Here is a 23,960-nt window from a genome sequence, read left to right as displayed (position 1 = left end):
TGAAAGAAAGATATTTTTAGAGAAAAGGAATGTCGGAGGGGGGGACAAAAACCTGTCTATTTTTCATCCATGCCCTAAGATAGAAAAAAACGTGGTGCTCTAGCTTATTTACCACTCAGTAATTCCTCATTTGTGTACTTTTCCGCACAACTTTGGATTGCTTAAAATAAATTTTAATTTGTTTTTAATTTTTTTTAATGATTTTTCCCCTAAGCTTGCTTGTCTCAATATAAGGTTTCTCTGAATATCCCAGCAACTTCAGAACACTTTCAAATAAGAAAATTACAGCCTCATCTCTAAATAACCCACTTGGGGTAATAGGAGAAGTCAGTGGGACGATAAGAGAATATTTTTTTTTACTTATTTAAAAAATCATAGAGCATCCAAATTGATTGTTCAGATTCGCCATACGGACCACTTATCGCAAGTTTTGTTAAAACTCTTGTACTCCTATTAGATTTAGAGATACCAATTAGTAGTACTCGTTTCACCTTTTTAGCGAATTTCCCATATAGGGAATAAGCTATTACCGTGTCTCATGGCAAGACCTAGACCCGGGACCGATTTACTTTTTCGTTTTGAGGTCCCCAGAGAGGCCATGATGAAATGTGGTACAAACGTGTAAACCAATGTTTATTCGAACGAATTCGCGAACCAGCATGATCGGACAATGAAAACAGGGGTTTATGGGGGGTTTTATCGGGTAAAAATCGGGTTTTCCAATTTTTTTTACCTAAAAACACAAAATTTCACAATTCTCTTTGAATCCATTTAGTAGGGCTTAAAAAAAAAATAATGTTGTATATTGGAGCCTTGTTGTATGCCTAACGGTTACGGAGATTATAAAAAAAATTAAATTTAAAATTTCCATGATATTCTTATGGAGAATAAATAAACTGTTGTAGTTTGCTTGTTTAAGGATACATATTATTCAAACTTTGCCATTTTATTTATTTCAAACTAAGCTATCAACATTTCAATAAAGAAAACACACCTCAATACACTCCCTGTAGCAGCAAACCTAAATTTGAAATTAATGTTATTTATATAGGAAATAAATCTGACATTTTTTGTAGAAATCCAGCCAGGCAAATGAAAATTAGCTTAATCTGCAGGTTCGCTGTGGCGGGGGTATTTCTTACTACTCCGGTTTCCTCTAAATTGTTTTTTTTTTCTGAAAACTTCTATTGGTTTACGTACGGCTCGGCATAGGCAATATGGGTAGACTACATCATTCATGTTGCCGCCGTTCAATGCAGGCGCACTGAGATATGATCATCGCTGGATCTTTACACACAAATCCGGCCATGCTGTATTTCAGTGTATTTTGACTTTTAATATTTTTATGAAAAGTCTACTTTAAAAATGGTCATACAAGCGTGGGATTCGATATCGTTGTTACTTGGTAGTATTAAACTCGACAAGACACCTAGCACACTGAGACTAGGGTGATAAGTACAAGTACTGTATTATGTTTTATGTGTGTTATGTGTTTTATGTGTGTAGAGTATGTTTTATGTTTTAAGTAATGTGCAAGTTCTGTTTCATGTTTTTACGTGTAAGACGCAGGATAGGCATGCGTCACCTGACTGCAAAAACATTCTGTAGTTCATACTGACTTTTTAATACTCCACTACGATTGACTATACACTGAATGCTGTAGCATAACAAACAGCTGATTTATTTATCACTTAACACAGAATATTGTCTTTAGTAAGCCATCTCAACAGTTTGCACCACGTTTTTTTTTTTTTTTTTCAAACTTTTACATTACATGTGATGTCTATTCTGTGTATAGTCAGTGATACTAGGTTCTTACGAAGTATTCTGCATTTTAGAAGGTAAATGAATGTCCCCTACAGAAGCCTACATTTCAACAGTTGTAATCGTGTACGATAAATAAAATACGTGATCAGATTTATTATTGACCACAAACACGAATGGTTCTTCGCGACAAAGGTAGTGTTTTTACGGGGTTTTTATATTATAACTTTTTAATGTAAAAATTAGTGATAAATACATGTGAATACATAAATACCCACCTATGAAATGTCACTAACCAGATCAGTTTTCTTCGTTAATTAGCGCTGGTTATTTAGCTATATATAGGACCATTCATGAAAAACTATAATTCCAGGTTTAAACAGTTCCACATGTTTTATTCAAAATCAAAACGTAATCTGTTTGAATTATTAAATACAATCGCGAGTTTCTTATGACAAAGTTGGTGTTGTGCGGTTTCTCAACCCTCCTCGTCTTTTCTAATCCTCATTTAATTACAATGTTAGCCACAAGCAATCCCGGAGTGATCAGCTAACGGGAGATTACGGAGATTTGCTTACCTTAACTCTCTCTCCTTAGCCTCCTTAGCTGCAATTAGGCAGTCTGTTTGCTTAGGTATTACCGATAGATTACTCCTTAGGTTGGCTCTTAATGATGTTAATACTTGGTTATTATTGGTTGAGAAGTTAACACAGCTATATTCTTTTAGAACACGCAGATAAGGTGTAATGTTTGGTGGTTTTGCACCGAGAAACACTCACAGCAATCAACACCTCAGATAGCCTATCCAACACCTTATACAGGGTGACAAAATTTTTTTGGTGTAAGTACAAAGTAAATGAAGTGTGATGATGCATATAAAATGTTCCAAGTCTAAAAATTAGCTTCCCAAAAAAATATTGTATGTTTTTTTTAAAAAAACCATGCTTTTAAACTTAATGCAGCGATTACTCAATTACCTGTATATGGATTTGAGTATACAGTATAATGTCATTTTCGTGTTCTACATTAAATTTTGAACAAGAATAATAGAAAATGACGGAGGATCAGTTGTAAAAACTCCATTGTAAATAGATTCAAAGATAAAAATTAAGATGTTTGATAAAATTTTAAAAAGCAATGGTCTATTGCATTTTCACACCCTGTACACAAGAAAGTGTCGGAATATGTTAAAAACTGTGCCATTTTATAAGTTTTCCAACCATATGCTACACTATTGAGGTTTAAATATTTTTTTTTTTGTTTTAGTGGTTTGAATACCAGAAAACAGGGATCTTTTTACTGTTTTTACTGTTCAAGCTGAAACAAAAATACAACTTTTGCTTAATGCAAACCGACTTTCTATGTTTTTAATGTTAAAGACACCATGCTTTGTAGTCTTCAAACCACTAAAGCGTACATAAGCAGACATAAGGCTCAATGGTGTAGCATATGATTGGAAAGCTTAGCTTGGGAGAGGACACGGTTTAAGAAAATGTGGTCCTTTTAATTTATTCGGTAGGCCTATGCTATAGTATAGCACACCTACCATAGCCATAATGGTACTACTGCACCTAAACCATAGAAAAAAGTAAAGTTCTCATTTTGTAGCACGGCCTTTTTGTTAATAGTTGGTTGCCATAAACGCAAACAATAATAGTGCTGCACCCTGTTTGTAACTTGTAAACCCATTAACTTTTTAATGCTATTTAATGTCATAGAACCAACTTGTGCAGTTGAAACCGCCGACTAAATTCTTTAATTTCTTTAAATATGAATACTTATTATGAATATTATTTATTATTATTATTATGAATATTTTATTTCTTTGTATACAAATAAATAAATAAATACTCATAAGGTTAACATGGAAAACTACGGAGCCACTGGGGCGGAGCCCAAAACTATTTTTGAGATAAGAATATGTCTATATGTTAATCGGGAATGTGAGCTATCATACCAAATTTCAACCCTGTCGGTTTAGTATTTTTCGCGTTTAAGCTACTTGTCACAAACATCCATATGTACATCCAAACTTTCTGACTGATAATATTAGTACTCAGAATAAGTCTAGAATCAACTCAAGACGTACACCATTACGTTGAAACACGTAAAGAACGTATTCCATTTGCCCCAACAATATATCAAACCAAGCACCAGAACCACCGTCAGACTCGGCAGTATCGATAATTATGGCCAAGTAAGCAAACACCAACACAATAAAGATCGCAGGAAGATTTCATTTCTAATGGCCTATTTAAACGGTATCACATGCCGGGACAAATCGTCGAAAGAAAATTACTTTACAAGAAGCAAACCACTTAGCGGTGGTGGAGGGGAGGCCACGCCCACCACGTGAGCGCCCATTGGTAAGCCCCGCCCTCGCGCACGCGCGTTGCCCTCCTCGCGCCGGCCCGCGGTCGAACGTTGTCAGTCGCGTACCGTCCGCTTCCCGCTCGTCAGCTGATAAGCGATTGTGCCGCTCGTACCGTGACGTGGTCGTTGTCGCTCAAGAGGATTTCCCAGTTGCCAAAGTAAGCGGTTTTTTATTTCATTTTAAAAGCTCTAATTTTTTGTAGTGTAGGGTAGTCTATGATTTTTGCTCCTTAAAAATTTTTCGGTATCAAAGTAAGCGGTGTTGGAAATGTAAATAAGATTTCATAAGGTTGTCACAACTAACTTTCTAGGGGATTTCTCGGTGTTCAAAGTAAGCGGTTGTGGAAATTCTACAATTTTTGAAAATTCGATTGGTTGTTTTATTTTGATGACTTAAAAAAACTAAGATTTTAATAATAATACAGTTAATCTAATCTACAGTTAAATAATACACAATTATCAATTTTGTATGTTATTCGGATTGTACTAGGATTCGCAGATTTTGCAATTTATTGTGTTTTCTTTTTTCGATATTATGCGATTGAAACACAGTCAGAATCAAATAATTTAATGTTTGTTTACTATGAATTAATGCTTTTGGCGTCCAGAAAGATGCCAAGACAGTTTGTTTACTATTAATTGACAATAAGTTTGTTGTGTGGTTAATAAACTCATCCAACATTTATAAAGTTTTATCTATTTGTTTTTACTTTGGCTAAATGTTATAACATTAGACTAATTGGGGGTTTACATAAAAAGCTGAATATTATTGCTTATTGCAATGTTTGGAACAATAAATTATTTTGAAATCTAAAATGATTTTTTTCTGTTTGTGCACTTAAATTCTTGAATTTTTAATGCACTTAAATTTTTATTGTAATTTAATATCTTCTTTAGTAACGGACTTTAAAGGTAATATTTGCAAGATAGTCAATAAAACTTGAAACTTTAACAAATAATTGGTAAATTACGATCATTGTCAAATACCAAAACTATAACATTTTGACCAACTAACACTTTATCGTGTTACTCGAAGATATTTCTACAATATCAGGTCCAAATTCTTGGACTCAGAGTGTAGTGTTAAGGCATGCGCGTAATCATTCAATAATCATAGTTAAGAAAATGGATGGAAATATTTTACGATGTTTGTATTTGTAACACTTATTAAATATTTTATTGAAGAAACTCAATGGGTACTATTTAAATGTATAAAAGCTCCTATATTATAGCGCAATACTAATATACCTAGAAGCCGCACGTTTCTGCGGCTCCTAGGTGAACCGTCTAGCCAGCCGCAGCTGCTTGCGGCTGGCCGTCGCAGGCTGTAAAAGCTCCCATATCAACGCAATGTACTTACAAGGCCGCAGCGGCGCGTGGCGTGCGGAGTATAAAAGTATAAAAGACAACTACAGATGTTAATAAACAACAGATAGAAATACAAAGTAAAGAAAGTAGTATTTTTAAACCCCCATAAAAATCTGTGTTGTGTTACAAATAATTAAAACAATATTAACTTTAATAATTAATATTAATTATAATTAAATAATATTATTGTACACTCGTCAATCTATTTGTTAACACAAACATGGACCTAAACACAGAGAAAGATGTGCCCTAATTTCTAAATGTGCGTCATTCCCAATGCAATGACGCCAGACAGAAATTATTATCGTCGGTAAATTATCAAATTAGCTAGTTAACGAATAATAATCGTTGAAATATGATTCAACAAGTTGTGCAGTCGAAACGCTAACTGATTACGGTAATCATGTGTTGAAATTACGTTAGTGTAATAACGACTTAATACTAAATTAAACAGCTGTTTGCGTCATCGAGTGCGTCAACTAGCATGGGAGTACTGTACGTCTTTGTTTATAAAGATTAATTGTATTTATACCAACAGCATTATTACTGAGCTGCAGCGATTTTCTATGATAAAATTAGTAAAGAAGATGTTTGTTGTACAACGGGTACACAATACAACATGGTGTATGTACAGCAATAATACAATTAAACCAAAACACTAAACCAGTCAGTTGATGAATTTAAACAAGTTGTTTTGGGTTCACCCTACATAGTAAAATACTTTGATGATGAGAAAATTAGGGATTTATCTTTAAAATGGCTTGAAAGATACTTATTGGGATTTTGAGAATTTTATCACAAAAACGTGTATATCTAAATGAATAAGTTTTAAAATATGGATTGAAAATATTGTAAATAATGTTTTTACTTTTTATTGTCAGTTTTAAAATACACAAGATGAAATAAATTTGTGTTTGTATTCTTTAAATTAAGTTCAGTTGAACAAATGCTTAACGATGTACCCTATATTCAATATCAGAGTAAATTAATTGTTGTTTATTGTTTGTTTATCGATATAGCTTTGTTCGTACATGTTGACAAATTCTAACAAAACTACTTTTTACTGAATTCATCGTAGCAGCATACGTTCGAATTCAATTTTTCTCTACTAACGGCAGATATTTTACCAGAGCGAATACAACAACATTAATAAGAATAAGAAATGTATTGACCACTGAGAAAATACATTGTTTACAATAGGTCTCGTCAAATTAGGCCACAAAATTTAAGTCCAAGCAGATAGCAACAGTCATCAAGTTTTCAGGCCTTGAAGCTAAATACAATTTTCTATTTAAAGCTACATGCAATTCGAATTAAATAAGTAAACATGACAAGCTTGAGCATAGTACAAGAAAATTCTTGTAATTAACTGGAATTATCATAAAAATACAAACAAGGGGAATTTAATCCATCTTGAAAAAGATTGTATGTGAACTGAGCATATGGATGATACTAGATTCGAAACATTGATACTGTAATATAAGCGAATGAATAAGCGTGTTTTAAAATCCAGTTTACATTATGAGTAATTCATGCAATAAGTGTAAATTTTTTGAATGCATATAATAAATAATTCATCGGCATAATAAGTTGTTTGGGCGTAAATATAAGTGTATATTTCCATTTACAGAGTTAGATCCTGTTTGGAAGTAAAATTTAATATGAAGATGGGAAATTCACTAAGTTCTAATATTTTCTACGACGGTGATACTGTACTATATACAGGGTGTCGCATGAAGAGGTTGCAATTTTTGAATCAATATGCCATACAAATTAAACATGCTCTAAAGTAAAAAATAGTTCCACAGTTGAAATAAAAAGGTACACATGTAAAAAGGATACCCCTGATTTTGGTCTGATTAATCAGACCAAAATGGCGTTGGAACAAAATAATAAGAAATTTATCAATAGCTAATTAGGCTTAAAGATGTAAGTTTGGAGGAAGGGTTATGAATAAACTTAATTTAATTTATCATTTACCGTTGTCCTATCTACTGTATTTGATTAATGTAGTTAAATTAACTTAAGCATAACAGTAATAAAATTATAATTTGAAGTAGACAAATAAAAGTACTTTAACGAAAACACATCACAATCTTGACGTTCCACCATTGTGTTCTTATTGGCCAATCGAGTGAAATTCGGGTGAGTTCAGCGTGTTTTTGTAGATACTTACTGTATAGAGTTTTAAGTTTTTAGAGTCTTCATTTAGGGTGTTCGGTGCGATTGGTATATTGATAAAAAAATAGCAACTTTTTGGTTACTCTTCCTGAAACTTATCTCTTCCTGCGGTCTCTTACGTATTGGCCTACATTAAATACAAATTTAGACCCAAAATATTTTTTTCCGTCCCCGATTTCTCTTAGACAATGTCCCCCTAGATTGGATTGTTTCTAACTACCACTAGACTCAACTCACAGGCTTGCTAGTAATAGTCTAATCATCGAGTTAATAAGTGTAGAAGATTTAATCAAGGACAATTAAGCTCGTATCGTTGCTGGTAGGGGCTCCGCTGCTCTACTGCACGGCTAAACACATACGTCCGGTATCCAACAACAATGCGTCGCTACACTATACAGTATACAACAACCTAGTATACATACACCTTTAGTCAATTTGTTTGGAAATTATTTTGTAGTGGAAATAAACTGCTTTGATGATTTTTAATTCTAAAAATTCCGGACCATCTCGTTGCATTACTTTGGTGTTGGTTTTGAAGCAATTTATGGTAAAAACGGATGTGGACAGTAAAAACCATTACCTACGTTTTTCCCCCCTCAGAACATGACGATGATGTATACAAAATAAATTAAAACTCATTCGTGTACAAATTTCTTCACAGTAAAACAATTTGTATAACTACTCAAGTCAATGATTGACTAACACTGAAATTGACAATTTAAACGTCTACGCATTGCAATAGGTAGTTTTTAAATCCTTATTAAAAACAGGTATAAAGTCCAAGCGCGTTTTAAACATTCTTTTGCGGACGTATGGAGTTTATAAGGAATATTGCGGACACAGTCCATCACTATGTGAAATTAATAGTTTCTGATTGTGTAATTAATGAATGCTTGGTTTGATATATAGTTTTGAAGGCGTTGCTCGGCTTGTAATCTTATCGTAATTTTAGTTACTGTCTACCTGAAGACGGAGCAGATGCCGGATCCCGAAACGACGTGAACATCGTTTTTATTTAATCAGTGATATAAACTAATATACACAAAAATAGAAGTTTTCTTGGTATGACCGTTAAACTTAATAAAGAAAAATTTACACTACGCTTCTTTAGTATTTCATTTAATCAATTTAGTTGCCCAGCATAGAGCATATACATCTTGAAACATATACTTAGTTAGTAGTTCAGTTATTTTATTATAATTAGGCTACATAAAAGTGGATGTATATTAATACTGCTTCTGCGAGTGAGAAATTACGTCCAACACATTAATATTATAAGTAGTCGAGTCTACTTACTCATGTACACTCTAAAACCAATCTATTCGGAGAAATGTTGTTAAGAAACAGAACAAAAACTGAAACAAAGTTAGCGGTAACAAGGTAGACCGAACATTCGAGGCACGTTACTCGACTTAGAAGTGACATTATTGGTAAGAAAACAGAGAAATCCACAAACCAAGTTACCTAAGAAGTTCGGGCTAAGTGAGTTACAACTCGGACAAATCGGATGAGGCGACATGTTTGTAAAAATACTACCGTCGTCCAATGGCGCTATTTCAGTCTCGGTCGCAATGTTAGGTCAAGTGGGGTCAATATGCCATGCTGGACCTCTGCCGCTAACTTGGACAGTTTATTAAATCGACAACAGCCTAACTCAATCAGCCTGGCCGGCCTTCGATTTGGTTATTGCGAAATAGGGCGCCCTTGTGAGTCCGTGCTTTTGTGGAATTTGTTTAGCGTAATTTTGGATTTTGGACCTTTTTCGTTTTTCGACTACCACGAACTAACACGTGTAACAATACACAACTAAAGTTTTAGGTCTTGGTTCTAACCTAATCAATCTAACCTAACCTAACCTTACCTAAATCAACCTAATGTAACCCTAAACAAGATTTGTATACAATTTAACATTTCAATCTCAAAGCATAGTAGTCATATCACGGAGAAGTTCGTTTTAGGACGGTTTATTTGAAAAGACAAACTACGGTACGTACATTAACAAAATCAAAAGTGGTAATCTTGTGTAATTAGTTAAAGAAAAATTTACATAGATGTCATTGTGTATTCCTGCCCCTGTTTTTCATGTGTTCAGATAAAGGTAAATGGTAAAAATATTACCTCGTTTGTGTTAGTTATTATAATACGGCATAATCTAATCTAACCACCCCAGCGTAAAATGGTGGAAGTCCACTTCTTGAAAAAACCCAATTTATTATGTGCGATTTTGGATATTACTAGTCAAGTATTATCAGAAGGGGGTGAATTCTACAACGCGATTTGGACGTTCACATAATTTGAGAAAATCAATATAGGATACGCTATTTCGTCTCAAGGAAATTTAAGACGATCGTGTACAACGTTTGGCTTTTTGAAAATATGTCTATACCTATGGTGATTTCCTAATCATCAGAGGGTCACCGGTTCGATCTAGAGATAATCTTTATTTTTGTTGGTTTAAAACTGGGCCGAACTGTCCTTGAATATTGGAAATAATGTTGGCCCTTCAATGTACAGTGGGCTACCCGAGAGCCTAAAATCAATTAGTCTATATCCAGCAAACTTACCAATTTAGGAATAAATTGAAAAAAAATGTTTAAACACACTGTTTAGCACTTTATTTGGGTAGTTCAAAAATACTGTTAAGAAAATCTGACATAATAGAGAAACGTTTTAAAATAACGAAATTTTATTATTTTCATTTATTTATTGTACTTTAGCTTTAATCTAATGGTCCTGACTCGATAAACATTTGATCTTTTTCAGTAAAAAAGCTACGCACATAATTCCACAGCATGCTACGCCCATTTTGCAACGATATCATAAAATATACACTAAGGGCGTAGGCAGCTTAAAAAGGTTATTGAGGTTCTAAATAATAAAATTTCCATCCTATTAGGTTTGTTGGTCAAATTAAAACTATATAAAAATAATAAAAAAATTGTCACCAAATACTGCCTCAGTTAACCAATATTGATGGTAGTGAGTAATAATAGAACTCACATCTCACATCGTATTTGTGATGTTGTTTGCAAGACATATTCATTGGAATGACCATTAATTATTTATTAGAACAGAGTTGTTACGATCCACAATTTTCGCTATTTGGGCATTAATAATTGACAACGCGCACCTCAAATACCTGTAATTCACCGATTACTAGGTACACTTATTCGCAATAAATCACACAGACACAATCACACGAATAATTATTTCCACTAATTGAAAAAGACAAAAACCTAAATAAACACGCAATTAGAGCAAAACTATCCAAACCCAATTACCGTGTAACACCAAAAACTATCAATCATGTCATTTAAACATTTATTCTAATAATATTTAACTTATTCAACGAATTAAGCTTTAATGACTGAAAAACCAATTATTTTTCGAATCCCGAAAGGTAAACAAGACCGCCGCGGGGGCCGCAGTAATGGAAATATATCGGAGAATTATCGAATAACGTAAAAACCGTTTCGATCACAGCGGCCAAATATTTGCGAGCAATTACTGTTATAAATCGAATCTCTGCGAGTCAATATAGAGTGGAGCAGGTAAACAGAGCGGGATTGGCTCAAGAGGTTGCCATGGAAACCGTCTCATACCCGCCAAATTGTGGCTAATTGAATATGTCTTCTAAGTTGGTAAATTGGCTTACATGGAACTTTGCGTTTACACATGTAGCGCCTAATGGAGAAACTGTTTTACCTTCAGATGGAATTGAAACTCCATCTCACCCAGGGGGGGGGGGCACCGGCACATGCTCCGTGTTTTAATCCTGTTTAATTAATGAAAAAGTTAAGGTAACTATTTGGACAGTAACTCGATCACGCTTGGCTTTCAGCTTCTGAATAATGATATCAGTCGCAAATGTACTTCTTTAGAAAAGGTTTTTGCAAAAACTGATATGAACTTTGTGATGCAGCTACTGTATTTGCATTTTATAAGTGCTGTTTCAATACGTGCTTAACGACACATTGGAGGTATTAAAACAAATAAATTTGTTTTCGTCAGAATAAAATGTTAGCCAACGACTAATTAAAGAGTTTAGAGGTGTACGACTAAATTAAATAATCATCCTTTGTATCTGGAAATCATGTTATGTTAATTGTACATAGTCTTTTAGGAGCCAATTAGAACAAATGTAGAATGTAGGGAAAGTAACAGCTAATAGCCAATATTGTGTATATGTTTTATGTTTCATCCTTGTCAATTGTGGATATTGTGCTACCATCTGGCTGAACTGTGTGTAAATACATAGATAATATCATAGACAAAAAGAATTAAGTATAGACTGTCAGCCGTGCTCCGGTTACCATGGTTACCATAGGTTCTGGCGCACACCGCTGAGAGCACCGTGAAGTTACGTAGCGCGTACGTCATAACTACATAACGGTCCCAGCGGTGTGCGCCAGAAACTATGGTAACCGCAGCACGTCTGACAGTCTATATTTAATTCTTTTTGTCTATGATGATATCAAGTCAACACACATCTACTATTAGCAAGAAGTACCGGTATTTAGACTTTGTTAGACGATAGGCCTACACAAGATCTAACATAATATTTGTGTGTTTCAGATCGCCGGTCACGGGTCTAGCATGTTCTGCTACCACTGCCCACCTTCCCTTCACCCAAGCTCGGCCCCCCGCCTCCCCTCGCTGGAGTACCCCTTCTCATCGTCCCATCCATGTAAGTACTCCACACAAACACGCTGTACAGATGGCTTCATCTATTAAGTCCATTCAGATGTGATCGGGCGTGAAATGTTTGGTTTTTGTCGACAAGGGTTTAATAACTGTGCGTCCGTGTATCGAACGGGACTTTGCTGGTTTGTTTAGAGACGTTATGTTCTGTGCCAACGCAGAGTGTTTAGACAATTTAAATGCTTTTGTAACATCCTGATACTCTGTAAATTAAATTATTTGTGTGATTGCTCGATCACACAGGGTTTAAGTTTATATGCTAATACAGTAGCGAATTAAATACCCCCGCCGCGGCAAACGTGCAGACTAAGTGAAATTTCTTTTACCTGGCTGGATTTCCACTCAATTGAACTACAACGGTTTATTTATTCTCCATAAAAAACATGGGAATTTTTAGTATACTATTTTTATTAATTCTCTCCGTAACGGATAGGCACACAAAAACGTTTCAATAAACTAAATTTGTTTAAGGTCTACATAATAGTTAAGCAATAAATTGAGGAATTTCATGTTTTTAGGGCAACAATTTAAAAACTCATTTTTTACCTGATGTAATCCTTTTATGAACCCCCTCTTGGGTAGGATTTAGACATAGTTAGGCCAAAGTCCAGAAAATGACGTGTAAATTCGTTAGCGGACTTTTTTAGAGCTTTTTTTAATAGCAGCTTAACACAGGCGAGTGCGGCAAGAGTTCTGGGCTAGTTTACAAGCTGCGTCTAAAATAACCGACTACTGACACTTGCAAACACGTATAACTGAGCCCATGCACAAAAAAGCTAGACAGGTATTTATGTGATTTTTTTAATAATGCTGATTGGCTAAATCCTATGTTCTGATAAAACATCTTATTCAATCCAATTTATAGAACGCGCATTTAAGCCATTCTAATAATTTAATTCTAGCGATTTAATCTACATGTATTTCGGACATGTTGCCAAAGTCTTAAGTAGCGCTTTGGCAATAAAAGAACATTCATTCTACTTTATATGCACACAAGGTTAAACTAATCCTAACTCAATCTACATGAACATATATTGTGAAAGTCGGAGAGTGAGATCGTGTTTATAAATACTTATACAGTATTTTTCAGCACCTTTTATTGCTTGTGGTTGGCTACTGCTTTTCAACGCGATTATTTACTCAATGACTAAAGGAGGTAAGTTTCGATATTTTTGCATTATTACTGACCATTTAGTAGCGTACTTTGTTTTTGTTCGACCTTGTTCTATAATTCCCAATAAATGTTTACCATGTTTCATTTCAATCAAAATTTGCAATAAAGTGAAATTTTGGTAAATGTAATCCTCATCTGACGATTCCTGATTTAAAATCCTCCACGAGCTTGACATTACGTAAAATAGCATATTTTAAATGCACTTCCCTGGTTCTACAATAGCTCTAGCACTTTTACTTCAAGAATTAAGCTTAAAATTACTTTTTTATTTTGTGGTTACTATTATAAATAGTTATGAATATACACGTTTCTGACCAATCAAAAAAATACCTTCCTTCTTGCAAGCGTACTTTTCCTACATCTCAGTACGGTATCACTTATAGAAGTGTTGTATGTTGATGTATGAGACAATTCTTAATTAATAATGGAAGAACTCCAATAGGGTGTAGGTGAATTTATGAATAATCACCATGAATCCTCGCCGTCTCATAGCATCGAAAGATTGGGTATACTCTACAAAGCCCGACATTTAAACTCTCACCCCGCAGTCAAATCCTGGGGACCCTCCCTCATCCCGGCAGAACAAACACCATTTCACGCCAATCCACGACCGATTTCACCTTAGAGGGTTAAACAATAGTTCAACTCTTTTGGAACAATTTGATTTCACTGGGGCCACAACTGTAAACACGCTCTTTCAAGCTTCTACTGTTTAATAGTTTTTTGTAAACTACAGTATCTTGTTCCCTACGACTTGATTTCAAATGTTTTCTGTGCTTAGAGCGTGTTTAGGTATATTAATGAACTAGTGTACATGTTGCTCGAATTCGAGCAATTACAAAGTATTACAGGAGTTATTTCAGATTGAATAACAGTCATATTTACAATGAGTTTAAAAGAGTCAACTCAAATATTACCGTTGTGTAACTCAGACCCTGTTTATCTTCGTTATTGATCAACCTAAAGCATTTCGGCTGGTTTTCTCCTTCTCAAAATGCCTCGCTGTACAGGCAACACAGGTCATTAATAGAGGGCCAATTGAGAACGAAAAGTCGTTTTGGGGTAGTGTAAGGGCGCATCTGTAACCAAATAGTTGAAGTTGTCCAGGTTCAGGTTCAGACTGTGATGAGTTAAGCCTATTACGCGCCACTGTTCTGTAGCTGCGGTCGTTATCACGATTGCGCCTCCTGTCTATGTTTCGTTGTCGTCGCGTCGGAGACATTTAAAAGAAAGAAACAACAAATAATAAACAAATTATAGCTACACAAAACAACGATAAATGCACAAATTTAAGTTACAATCATGCTAACACAATCCATCATAGCGACACAAAACAACGATAAATGCACAAATTTAAGTTACAACCATACTAACACGATCAAACCTCCCGATCACGTCCTGGGGGTTATGTTTACACTGTAACGAGCCTTTTTCCTAGGGGGGTAAATATTTGCTATTTGGCCGCGCACCGATTGTTGAGGTGAGCGAGCGGCGGCAGCGAGGCAAGCGAGCGCCCTTTGACCCGGCTTATCAGTGCCGATAAGCCTGGGATATCCTAGATTTTCAGGATAGCTAGAACGGACATTCTAGTGGTGGATCCCGTACAGTGAAGAAGGCAGTGTTGGTGTCCAGTGGAGACGGCCGGCGTACGTGGGTACAGAGAAGTGTACGGTGTCGTGTGATATTGGTGCTCATAAGGAGTGAGTGTCGGCATTCAAGTTGGGTAGTGAGTCAGTAACCCACTTGTGGTGAGTGGACGACGTTTTATTATATTTTGGTTTAAGAGAGTTAGAGAGTTAAGAGTTGTAACCGTGTTAGTCAAAGCCTGACGATAGTTAGGATTTATTTATTAGTCAGGAATAATATTAAAGTATATTCCTGACGGTTCTGGGCAGGTGCTAGAGCGCAAATAATATAATTTATTGACTGTAGTAGTTATTATTTTGCGTTGTACCAAGAGTTAGTTATATTACTAATAACTCTGAGGCCCGACAAACCTAGGTTGCACGATTTAGCGTGCGTAGTTGGAAACACGTGGCCAGTAGGCTAGTAGCTAATATTATTAGCCGATTAACAGAAGCCCAGCTAAGTAACATAAAGTTGGTAGTAGCAGTAACAGTAGTAGGGTTGTTATTGTATATTCATTCGATTATTTTAATTTAATGGTAGTCCAACACGTTATCTTGGTAGCTTGGATAGCGGAGTACCGGCTATCAGATAATATATTTATCAAGTGTTTGGAACGTAGTTAATATTTATTCATCTGCTACTAAGTTGCTCAATAATTTTAATAGTGCAATTGCCATTTAGTTTTGCTTGTTTAGCTTGGTATTTATTGAGACCAGCTACTAGCGGTGTAGTCACTCTACCTATAGTGTACTTGTATATTATTATGTGGTACGATTATTGAGTGAACTGTTTGATTCTTAGCTTGGGCATTAGAGTTGTGTATTGGATTATAGTGGCCTAGTAGACCCCGCCTGGTGATAACACGCGTTGTGGTTTTTATTGGCAAGTCGTCGTGTAACTCACCGTGTTTTAGGCACTCTGGGCTTAACTATTGGGTAGTTAGGACGAAGCCCGAGTTGCGTAGTCAGCAACGACCCCCTAGGAGTGCGGAGAATCGGCGTAGGCCTGGTAGTGATTATTGCACGTTTGTTTTGGTGACTTGTTTTTGACTTGTTCACAGTGCCCGTGTATGAGCCAGTCCTATACCGGTTAGACCCGGCTTTTGGCCTAGTGGTTTCCCTGACCTTGTCGCAGACCCTGGAACTTTACCCAGCCATTGTAGGCTGAGCTATCCCCGGCAAACGGTTGCGACTGCACTTACTTGTAATATTTTTCCAGTGCAGAAAATCTCGTCGCAACACAAACTCAAATAGTAAATAAATGTACTCAATGTGTTTAATTGAATTGAAAAGTAAATAACAGCAATAAAATTATACAGCTGATCAAAATGTAAACAATTATGTTCTTCATAAGGATAACATGGGAACTTTCAAAGCCACTGGGGCAGAGCCCAAGGGACTTTTTCAAAAATGTAAGGTCAGTTTGCAAATCTACGCGACACGCTCTTTCCAATGAGACGTCAATGGATAAAATCGGTTAAGAAATGGCGGAGGAGTTCAACCGACAAACTTTCGTGTAGCGTATTAATTATATAGATAAACTACCTCAGTTGAGAATCGGCTAATGAAATCCAAAGTAATATGGTAGAGGACATAATATAAAAAACTTATAATATGTATAAGAAATTGATTGACTAGATTATCAGATTGGTCCAATACAAATCTTTAAAGCATCCGGTATTAAACAAACTATAGTAGAAGATGACATTTCCTTACACCTTTTAATGAATCATTCGATTAACGCCAATCTAAAAGGTAACACAATTAATACTCTAATAAGAAATTTATAAAACCTGTTAACACTAGTGTCACGGTACGATAAGAATATTGTAATGTCAAACTGGAAATCTTGGCTGTCAGTAGCCACAACTGCGCGCATTCTCTCAAATTGGGTTAACAAGCATTAATTAACCAATTGTGCGATTAACAAGTGTAATTATCAATTAGTGAAACAGAAGGACGGCGTTGTGTATGATTTGCAGGAATGAGTCATCAATTGACAAGCGATTGTGTTGCTTGCGACAGTCAGTTGTGATGATTTCTCGTGGTGAAAATGAGCTGACAGTTGTGATAGTTGTCCGTCAGTTGCGATAGCTTACATATATCGCGGGAATAGACTAATTTCCCCGCCAGTTGCAAAAGTTGTCCGTCTTTTGCAACAGTTGTCCGTCTGTTGCGATACCGTCAGTTGCGATAAGTTGACTTGTTCGTCTGTCGCGATAGTTAGTTGTCCGTCAGTTGCTATAGTTTCTGTTCCATGAATTACAATAGTTGTGCGCCAGTACGAATAATCACTTGACAAAAATTGCGTAACAGTATTTGTGTAAATAGCTGCACGAATTATTTACACTTCTAAATATCCGTAGAACATTTACCATAAGCCAAAATATGATGTGAATTGTATTCATATACAAAGGTAAAATTTACATAGCAAGCTCTTTAATATAACTCTGAACAAATAAAAGGCTAAGATAGCGATTTTAGGCCCTTTATCATTTATCAAGAACAATAACAAAAAAACTTGATTCATATACACTCTTAAACAGCAACATTTCCTCAATCAAGACTTTAAAATCATGTTTCAATAGAGTTTTCCCATCTCCTAACTTTGAAGAAACCCACTTTGATCTCACCAAAATATGCTCACACATCAACTTGTAGACTTCTACGCGCCAAAAAGCATACTCCAAGGGTGTGCAGACCGACTTCCCCTCTCGAAAGATCAGCTGACCCTCAGCCGTCAATTTGCCGTTGATCCCGCCGTCCATAATACAATCCTAATTTTCGCTAGTCCCATTAACATTATGCGAAGGCGAATTAGACGGATTACAGGCAGGAGCTGTACTGTACAATAGCTGAGATCGGGTCCGCGGGGAATAGACCCTCCCAGTCATAATTGTTATTGGCCCTCCGAATTCAATACTCGCCTTAACTCGCTTACGGTCTTAATTCTATAATGGCCCTCTCTAATGGCAACGACTGTGAGTTTGTGTAAACTTGAAAAGTGTGCAGTGGACTTTGTGAACAGCCAACACTTGCGTACTAGATGAGTAGGCTATTTACTAATACACACCTGGGATAGTCTGAAATTCTTTTTGTCTATGGTCTGACACAGACATTGTTCCTGATTCAATCAGGGCATTATTAATTCATGAGTATACTATGAGGTTCATGAGTAAAATGTGTATAAGGTCAAAACCTGCACCTAATTTGCCTGTTCTCCACGGATGTCTAAAACTATTTCTAATAATATTTTTGGATTTATAACTGAGGAATAAACACTATCGGGATTATCTAGAAAATTGGAATTATAACAGGATTACCACTACCACAACACACACAGCGTGAACAGGATTGCCAACCAACAAACAACGTAATTCGCGCCAAATTCCCGTCAAATTCGCGCGAATCGCGTAATCGGCTTGGCCTTCTTGCGGTTTTATTCCGTTGAGCCGATTTGTCGCGGTTATACGCGGGTTTACTCACCCAAACTGCCTCAGATATTAGGTCTTGATTAAGTTCAACCCCCTAATGGAAGCTGGTAAATCCCTACATTAAATGTAAGTTTGGAGAATTTCGCTTTAAGGTGATTTAATTTACATTGCAACCATCCGTATTGTTTTAGCAGTGATGTGCAAACAAAGAGGTTTAACATAGTATAAGCAATTAATTGTTAACAATTCAGATCATTATCAACAAATGTATGAAAGAAGGGAAAATGTGTGTAGCCTAAGTGAACATTTTCAAAGCAAAAATTTCGAACCGTGATACATGTCTAGCAGTCTAGCCCTTCACGTTCTACATAATTTGGTCTCTCTAAAACGTTGATAATAAGACTAAACAGTACAAAGTACAATTAGGGTAACAAGAACGAAATAAATAAATAAAAGTGACAAATTAAAAACACATGAGTGTATACAATAGGACTTACAATTATTTCTATTTTCGTATTTGAGAAAACGCTTTATACTGTAACACCAAAATTTCATATGATCTGTTTGGTCTAAAGGCTGCAAACACTTTTAACAATCTTAGCTTTTAGTTTGTAAATTTTGGTTTATATGGAATAATCTGTACCTTTCCGATAAGACTTTATATTTAAAAGCTTAATATTGTACTACTGAATGCTGTGTTATATGCTTCGGGAACCGTTATGTAGTCAAGACATAAAAGGCAAAACTGTACCTTATAAACCGATTTAAAAAATATATTTTTTGGGCGATTTCATTACTTAACAACAACTTTATCGTTAAATAATTGATTTTAGATTATGCCTACAACCATTTAATTGATAATGGTAAAACTACAAGTATGAAAATTCCAAACCCATCAGCAACATAGCATAACCCATGGATGGGAAACCAGGGAGGGGAGGGGGTTAGAAAATCGTGCAAGACAAAGTAGCCCAGAGTTAATCCAATAAGGACCCAGCAGGGGGAAGTAGGGGGGGGGGGATTAGCCCCTTGTTGTCACACCTGATGACACTTCCCCGCTCCAATCACTTAACGTCAACCACAGCCTCTGTGACGTCACGGTCATAACCACACGTTCTTATCACCGCCTGGTCATGTGACACGTCATCATGCGGCTTTGCTGTCTAAGGCCAGGCGCACACAGGCGATTTTGAGTCGCGCAACAGTTGCCCGACTAAAATGTTCAACATTGTTTTAAATTGGAGTGCGCACACGAAGGAAACAGTCTGGGGACAGTCGCGCAACTGTTGCAACCGATGTTCCCGGACCCAATTTGCCAGCGACTGCTCTGCGACTGAATTGTTGCGGGACTGTCGCTCCAGGTTTGGTATCCATTGAAACAAGTGTAGATGCGCACACATGCAACTAAATAGTCGCTGTGTCGCTCAGTCTCACCCCAGGAGTTCAACTACTCGTGGTCAGAACTGTCACTAGTGTTTGCTCTCTTGTTGTGTGAAGATTTTAGAAAATTACAAGTATGAGTGTGCGTGATGAGTATGTTTGAGAAGAGGCCGACTATATTTAAAGTCATTGAAACTGTCCTATCACAAGTTGCTCACTATATATATGGGATGAACCCAGTATCTTCTCTTTTTCTTTCGCGCGCGAAACTTCAGCAACAAAGCACATACTACGGCTGTATCATTGAAATCCATTCGGAACGCTGTTATGAATGTATTTCCAACACGTCTCAAGACTAGATCCGCGACTAAAAAGTTGCCTGTGTGCGCACTCCAGCTCAACTGTCGCTAGACTTCAGAGTCTCCGAGAGAGTTGCGCAACAGTCCCCCGATTTGTCGGGCAACTGTTGCGCAACTCAAAATCGCCTGTGTGCGCCTGGCCTAAGATCGCATTGATTGTGCGGCCGAAGATTAAACTACCATTACCATATAGAGTGGTTAGCCGCAATTGACGTAAGAAGACTGACACGGTTTGAGTCAAACGAAAAGTTTTTTTTCATATTTTATTTGCAGTACTGTGCCAAAACATAAATTTGTGGTGAAGTTGGAAGGATATCACAGTTATAACGGTAATAAAAATAGGTTAACATGACTTGCTTGAATAGAAATAACTGAATAAGATGCAACATAAAAAATATACGTTCACATGTATTTAAGGTTCAAGTTCACATAACTGTACCAATAAACTCGTTAGTTTTCTCCGTTTCGCCAATTTCAAGGATATCAATCAACACAATAAATTTAAATACAATAGTATTTCAATCAGTCAGAGTTTTATTTAACTGAAGGGTTTTATAAGCGTTTATCTCGATTTATCTAATATAGATTCTTGTTTCTCGTTTTATCCTTCCTACAGTGGTTTTATTTTATTCCGTAATATAACAGATTTTACTGTATGTCAGGGGTTTGAACAAGATAATCAGATTGGTATGAACTGGATAATATCCCTAACTTTAAGAAAACGGCTACTAACCGTCGTAATTGATAGCGTTTTAAATTCATAAAGAAATTTACATAAAAAATGGACTACAAACTCGAAAGACCAATCTGCTTCACTTCAAGCCCTGCGAAACGTAATCCACAAACTACTGTATAACGCTAAATTGGGTACTATAGTTTTATAAGTATCCAAATTTGTCCGATGTGTACTCAAACCTGTTTATCTACTTCACAAATGTTGGACAGAACTATTATGTATGGACGTCCAGGAGATTTGTGGTGGTGGGTAAAAATACATAATTTTCATGCCCATCTGAATCATAATTCCTCAGCAACTATACTTCAACCGTATAATTTGTTTATTAAATCAACCAAATAAAACTTCCCTACACAGTGGCTTACAAACCACGTTTAAGAAGAACGGAAGTTGAAGTTAGAGTCTCGTCAGGTTGATGAAGTTTTAATCGAATATAACCGCTGGATGATCACACTTGGCAGGAAATTGGAGAGCTCGTCGAGACAAAGTAATTTGAACCTTGCAAACCTTTTAATCACCGGAGATTTCGTTTGCGCCCCTTCCCCACCGAGCGACCTCGGGATTAAAAACAGCAACGGCACTAAACCTCTACCTTGCGGAACGCCGCGAATCCTTCCACTGCCGCCACTCTCGCGTCTGGTGCTTAGTGAGTTTTATTATAAAATTACATCAAAATAATTATGAAAATAAAACAAATTTTTACTTGATTTTTCAACCTGCTAATATAATTTAGAAAAATATTGATTACGTGAAACTACCGTTAAGATAATGGTATGTATCTCTAAAAGCAAATAATTTAATAAATAATATATTACAACATTAGGTTACACAGTTGTTTAATTTCATGAATATATTTAGTTTTTACACAGTACCCCAAAATATAGCAATTAATAAATGTAGGTACCCACAGGGAAGTAATATCTATAAGCAAATTGTGGTAACCTTTTTATATATATTTATATATATGTCATTTGTACAATTGACATAAAAACGATAGCTTTTGAATTTAAATTAGAAACTGGTTGTTAAATTTTATTTGATTAAACAATAACAAATAACAACAAACGCTAAATCTTTTATATAAGCTATACAACTTTTACTGTAGTCTATATTATATAAAAATTATGAAATAATCCAAATAATTACAATTCGTATCTCTAATGTGGCATTTTTTCAAGACAACAGTAATTACTTTCATCCCTGCCAAACATGGATATCCACACCACTTGCTACACAATACTAAGTGCTGACATCTAAATACATAAGTACAGAAAAGTTTCGACGTTTAACAAATGAAATCATATCCACGGCCTGGCGTAATCACTAACCCCCGTATAGAACAATTACATACTCGTCACATGTGTTAAACAAAAGCGTGAATTAGGGGTGGGTTAAACTACGACCACCGTTATCATAAGTGGAAGGGGTGGGGAGTTGATAACAGATGTATAGCGACGCCCCCTCCTGCTACCCTTCATAATAGCGCCAGATTATACAATTATTTTTAAAAGCTTAAACATTGAATTTTTATGACGGAGGAAATTAAATTCTACGCCCCGACAATACGGCTTACTCCGGGCTGCTCGGAAATTGCCAACTTAATTTTTAAATCGAATAGTAAAAATAATGTTTTTGCTATGTTCCCGTTTTTCCACTATTTACTGACGCTAATTGAAACTGGGATTAGGAAAACGACTGGTTGGCAATTAAGTTCTCGTTATTTTTTTGTTTCTGGCAAAAATGCATCCATTTGTGGAACGAATGACATTCTAGGTTGTTGTAAAACACTGAAGTGTACAAATTGTAATTTAAGAAATTATATTTAAAAAAAAACTCATTTCCTGTTAAGAGGACTTTGTTAAGAGGTTTCAATTACACATTTTTAAATTTGAATGCAATATTTTGGTTACAGAGCTTAAAGATAATATGCAGTAGATATCAAAATCGTTAAACATTTTGCAATTTTTGTTCTTCCAGCAAAAACACATATTGTATTTTATTAATTAAAATAAGTAAAACATAATTTAAACCCTCCTCAAACCCAATATTAAATTCAAAACAAAAGCTTTTTACGCTGGACAACCCTTTTCTAAAACCTTTTTGGCACAGTAATTAACATATTCTTTTAAGTAATCTTTTGTTCCCCCAGTTGTATCCCTCAGTAAGGCAAAATTAGCTAGTTATGTGGCGAATTGGATTTGCCAACATCAAAAGCGTAATAAGATGACATAATATTGCTTTATTTAAATAACTTTCTCTTTGTGCAATTTGCTCGTCTTACCTTGTTATATCAAATGCGGATAACTTAATGAACGACTCCCATCTTCGTTATGCTTTAAACAGTGAATTTGTTAGTTTTGGCTTTAAAAGTATTGATGCTTTTTTTAAATACAATATTATGTAAAACGTTGGAAACATTAACGTAATAACCGTTTATTTCGGTTTTGGGGTCGACAGTTTGGAATAAACACGTTTGATGGGAAAATGCCTATGGTATTTACAAGAACGGTGGAATACGTAATCAATGCAGATATCATCGTTGAATTATTTAATGGTATAGAGAAAGATAACTAAAGAAACTAATAGGCTTAAAAATCCTAACCCTTGTCGGAACTAAAAAATGACTCTATTCTGTTTAAACATTTTTTGATATTTTTGTTGATTGACAGAAATTACTTGTTTTATATGTCGTGCTTAAAAGGTTAGATACCTAATTTAGCAGTTTCGATTTGGATTAAATGTAAAATCTACTTAAGTTAGTATAGTAGTATAGTTAGGTATAGTAGTACAGTAAAAGCAGTGCTCGATTTGTGGGGGAACATGGCGGAAGGGGGCTCCGCTACCTCTCTTTCGGGAAGATAA

The 23,960-nt window shown here is 35.7% G+C and overlaps 1 protein-coding gene across 1 annotated transcript in view; it reads left to right on the top strand.

Annotated features, from left to right (window-relative positions):
• Nucleotides 1-4,204: 4,204 nt before the first annotated feature.
• The window catches only part of LOC128990187 (dorsal root ganglia homeobox protein), a 71,066-nt gene continuing 51,310 nt past the window's right edge, over nt 4,205-23,960 (top strand). Inside the window, exons 1-2 of the mRNA XM_054412472.1 lie at nt 4,205-4,295; nt 12,262-12,373. Of these exons, the coding sequence (XP_054268447.1) occupies nt 12,283-12,373 (91 nt within the window). The 5' untranslated portion in view covers nt 4,205-4,295; nt 12,262-12,282. The remainder of the gene's footprint in view (nt 4,296-12,261; nt 12,374-23,960) is intronic.

This window comes from Macrosteles quadrilineatus, unplaced genomic scaffold (genome assembly GCF_028750875.1).
Source record: "Macrosteles quadrilineatus isolate MER2022 unplaced genomic scaffold, UCM_ALF_1.0 Scaffold_3__2_contigs__length_128488019, whole genome shotgun sequence".
Classification (NCBI taxonomy): Eukaryota; Metazoa; Arthropoda; class Insecta; order Hemiptera; family Cicadellidae; genus Macrosteles; species Macrosteles quadrilineatus.
Note: the sequence above shows the minus strand (reverse complement) of the source record. Positions and strands in the feature narration are given on the sequence as shown.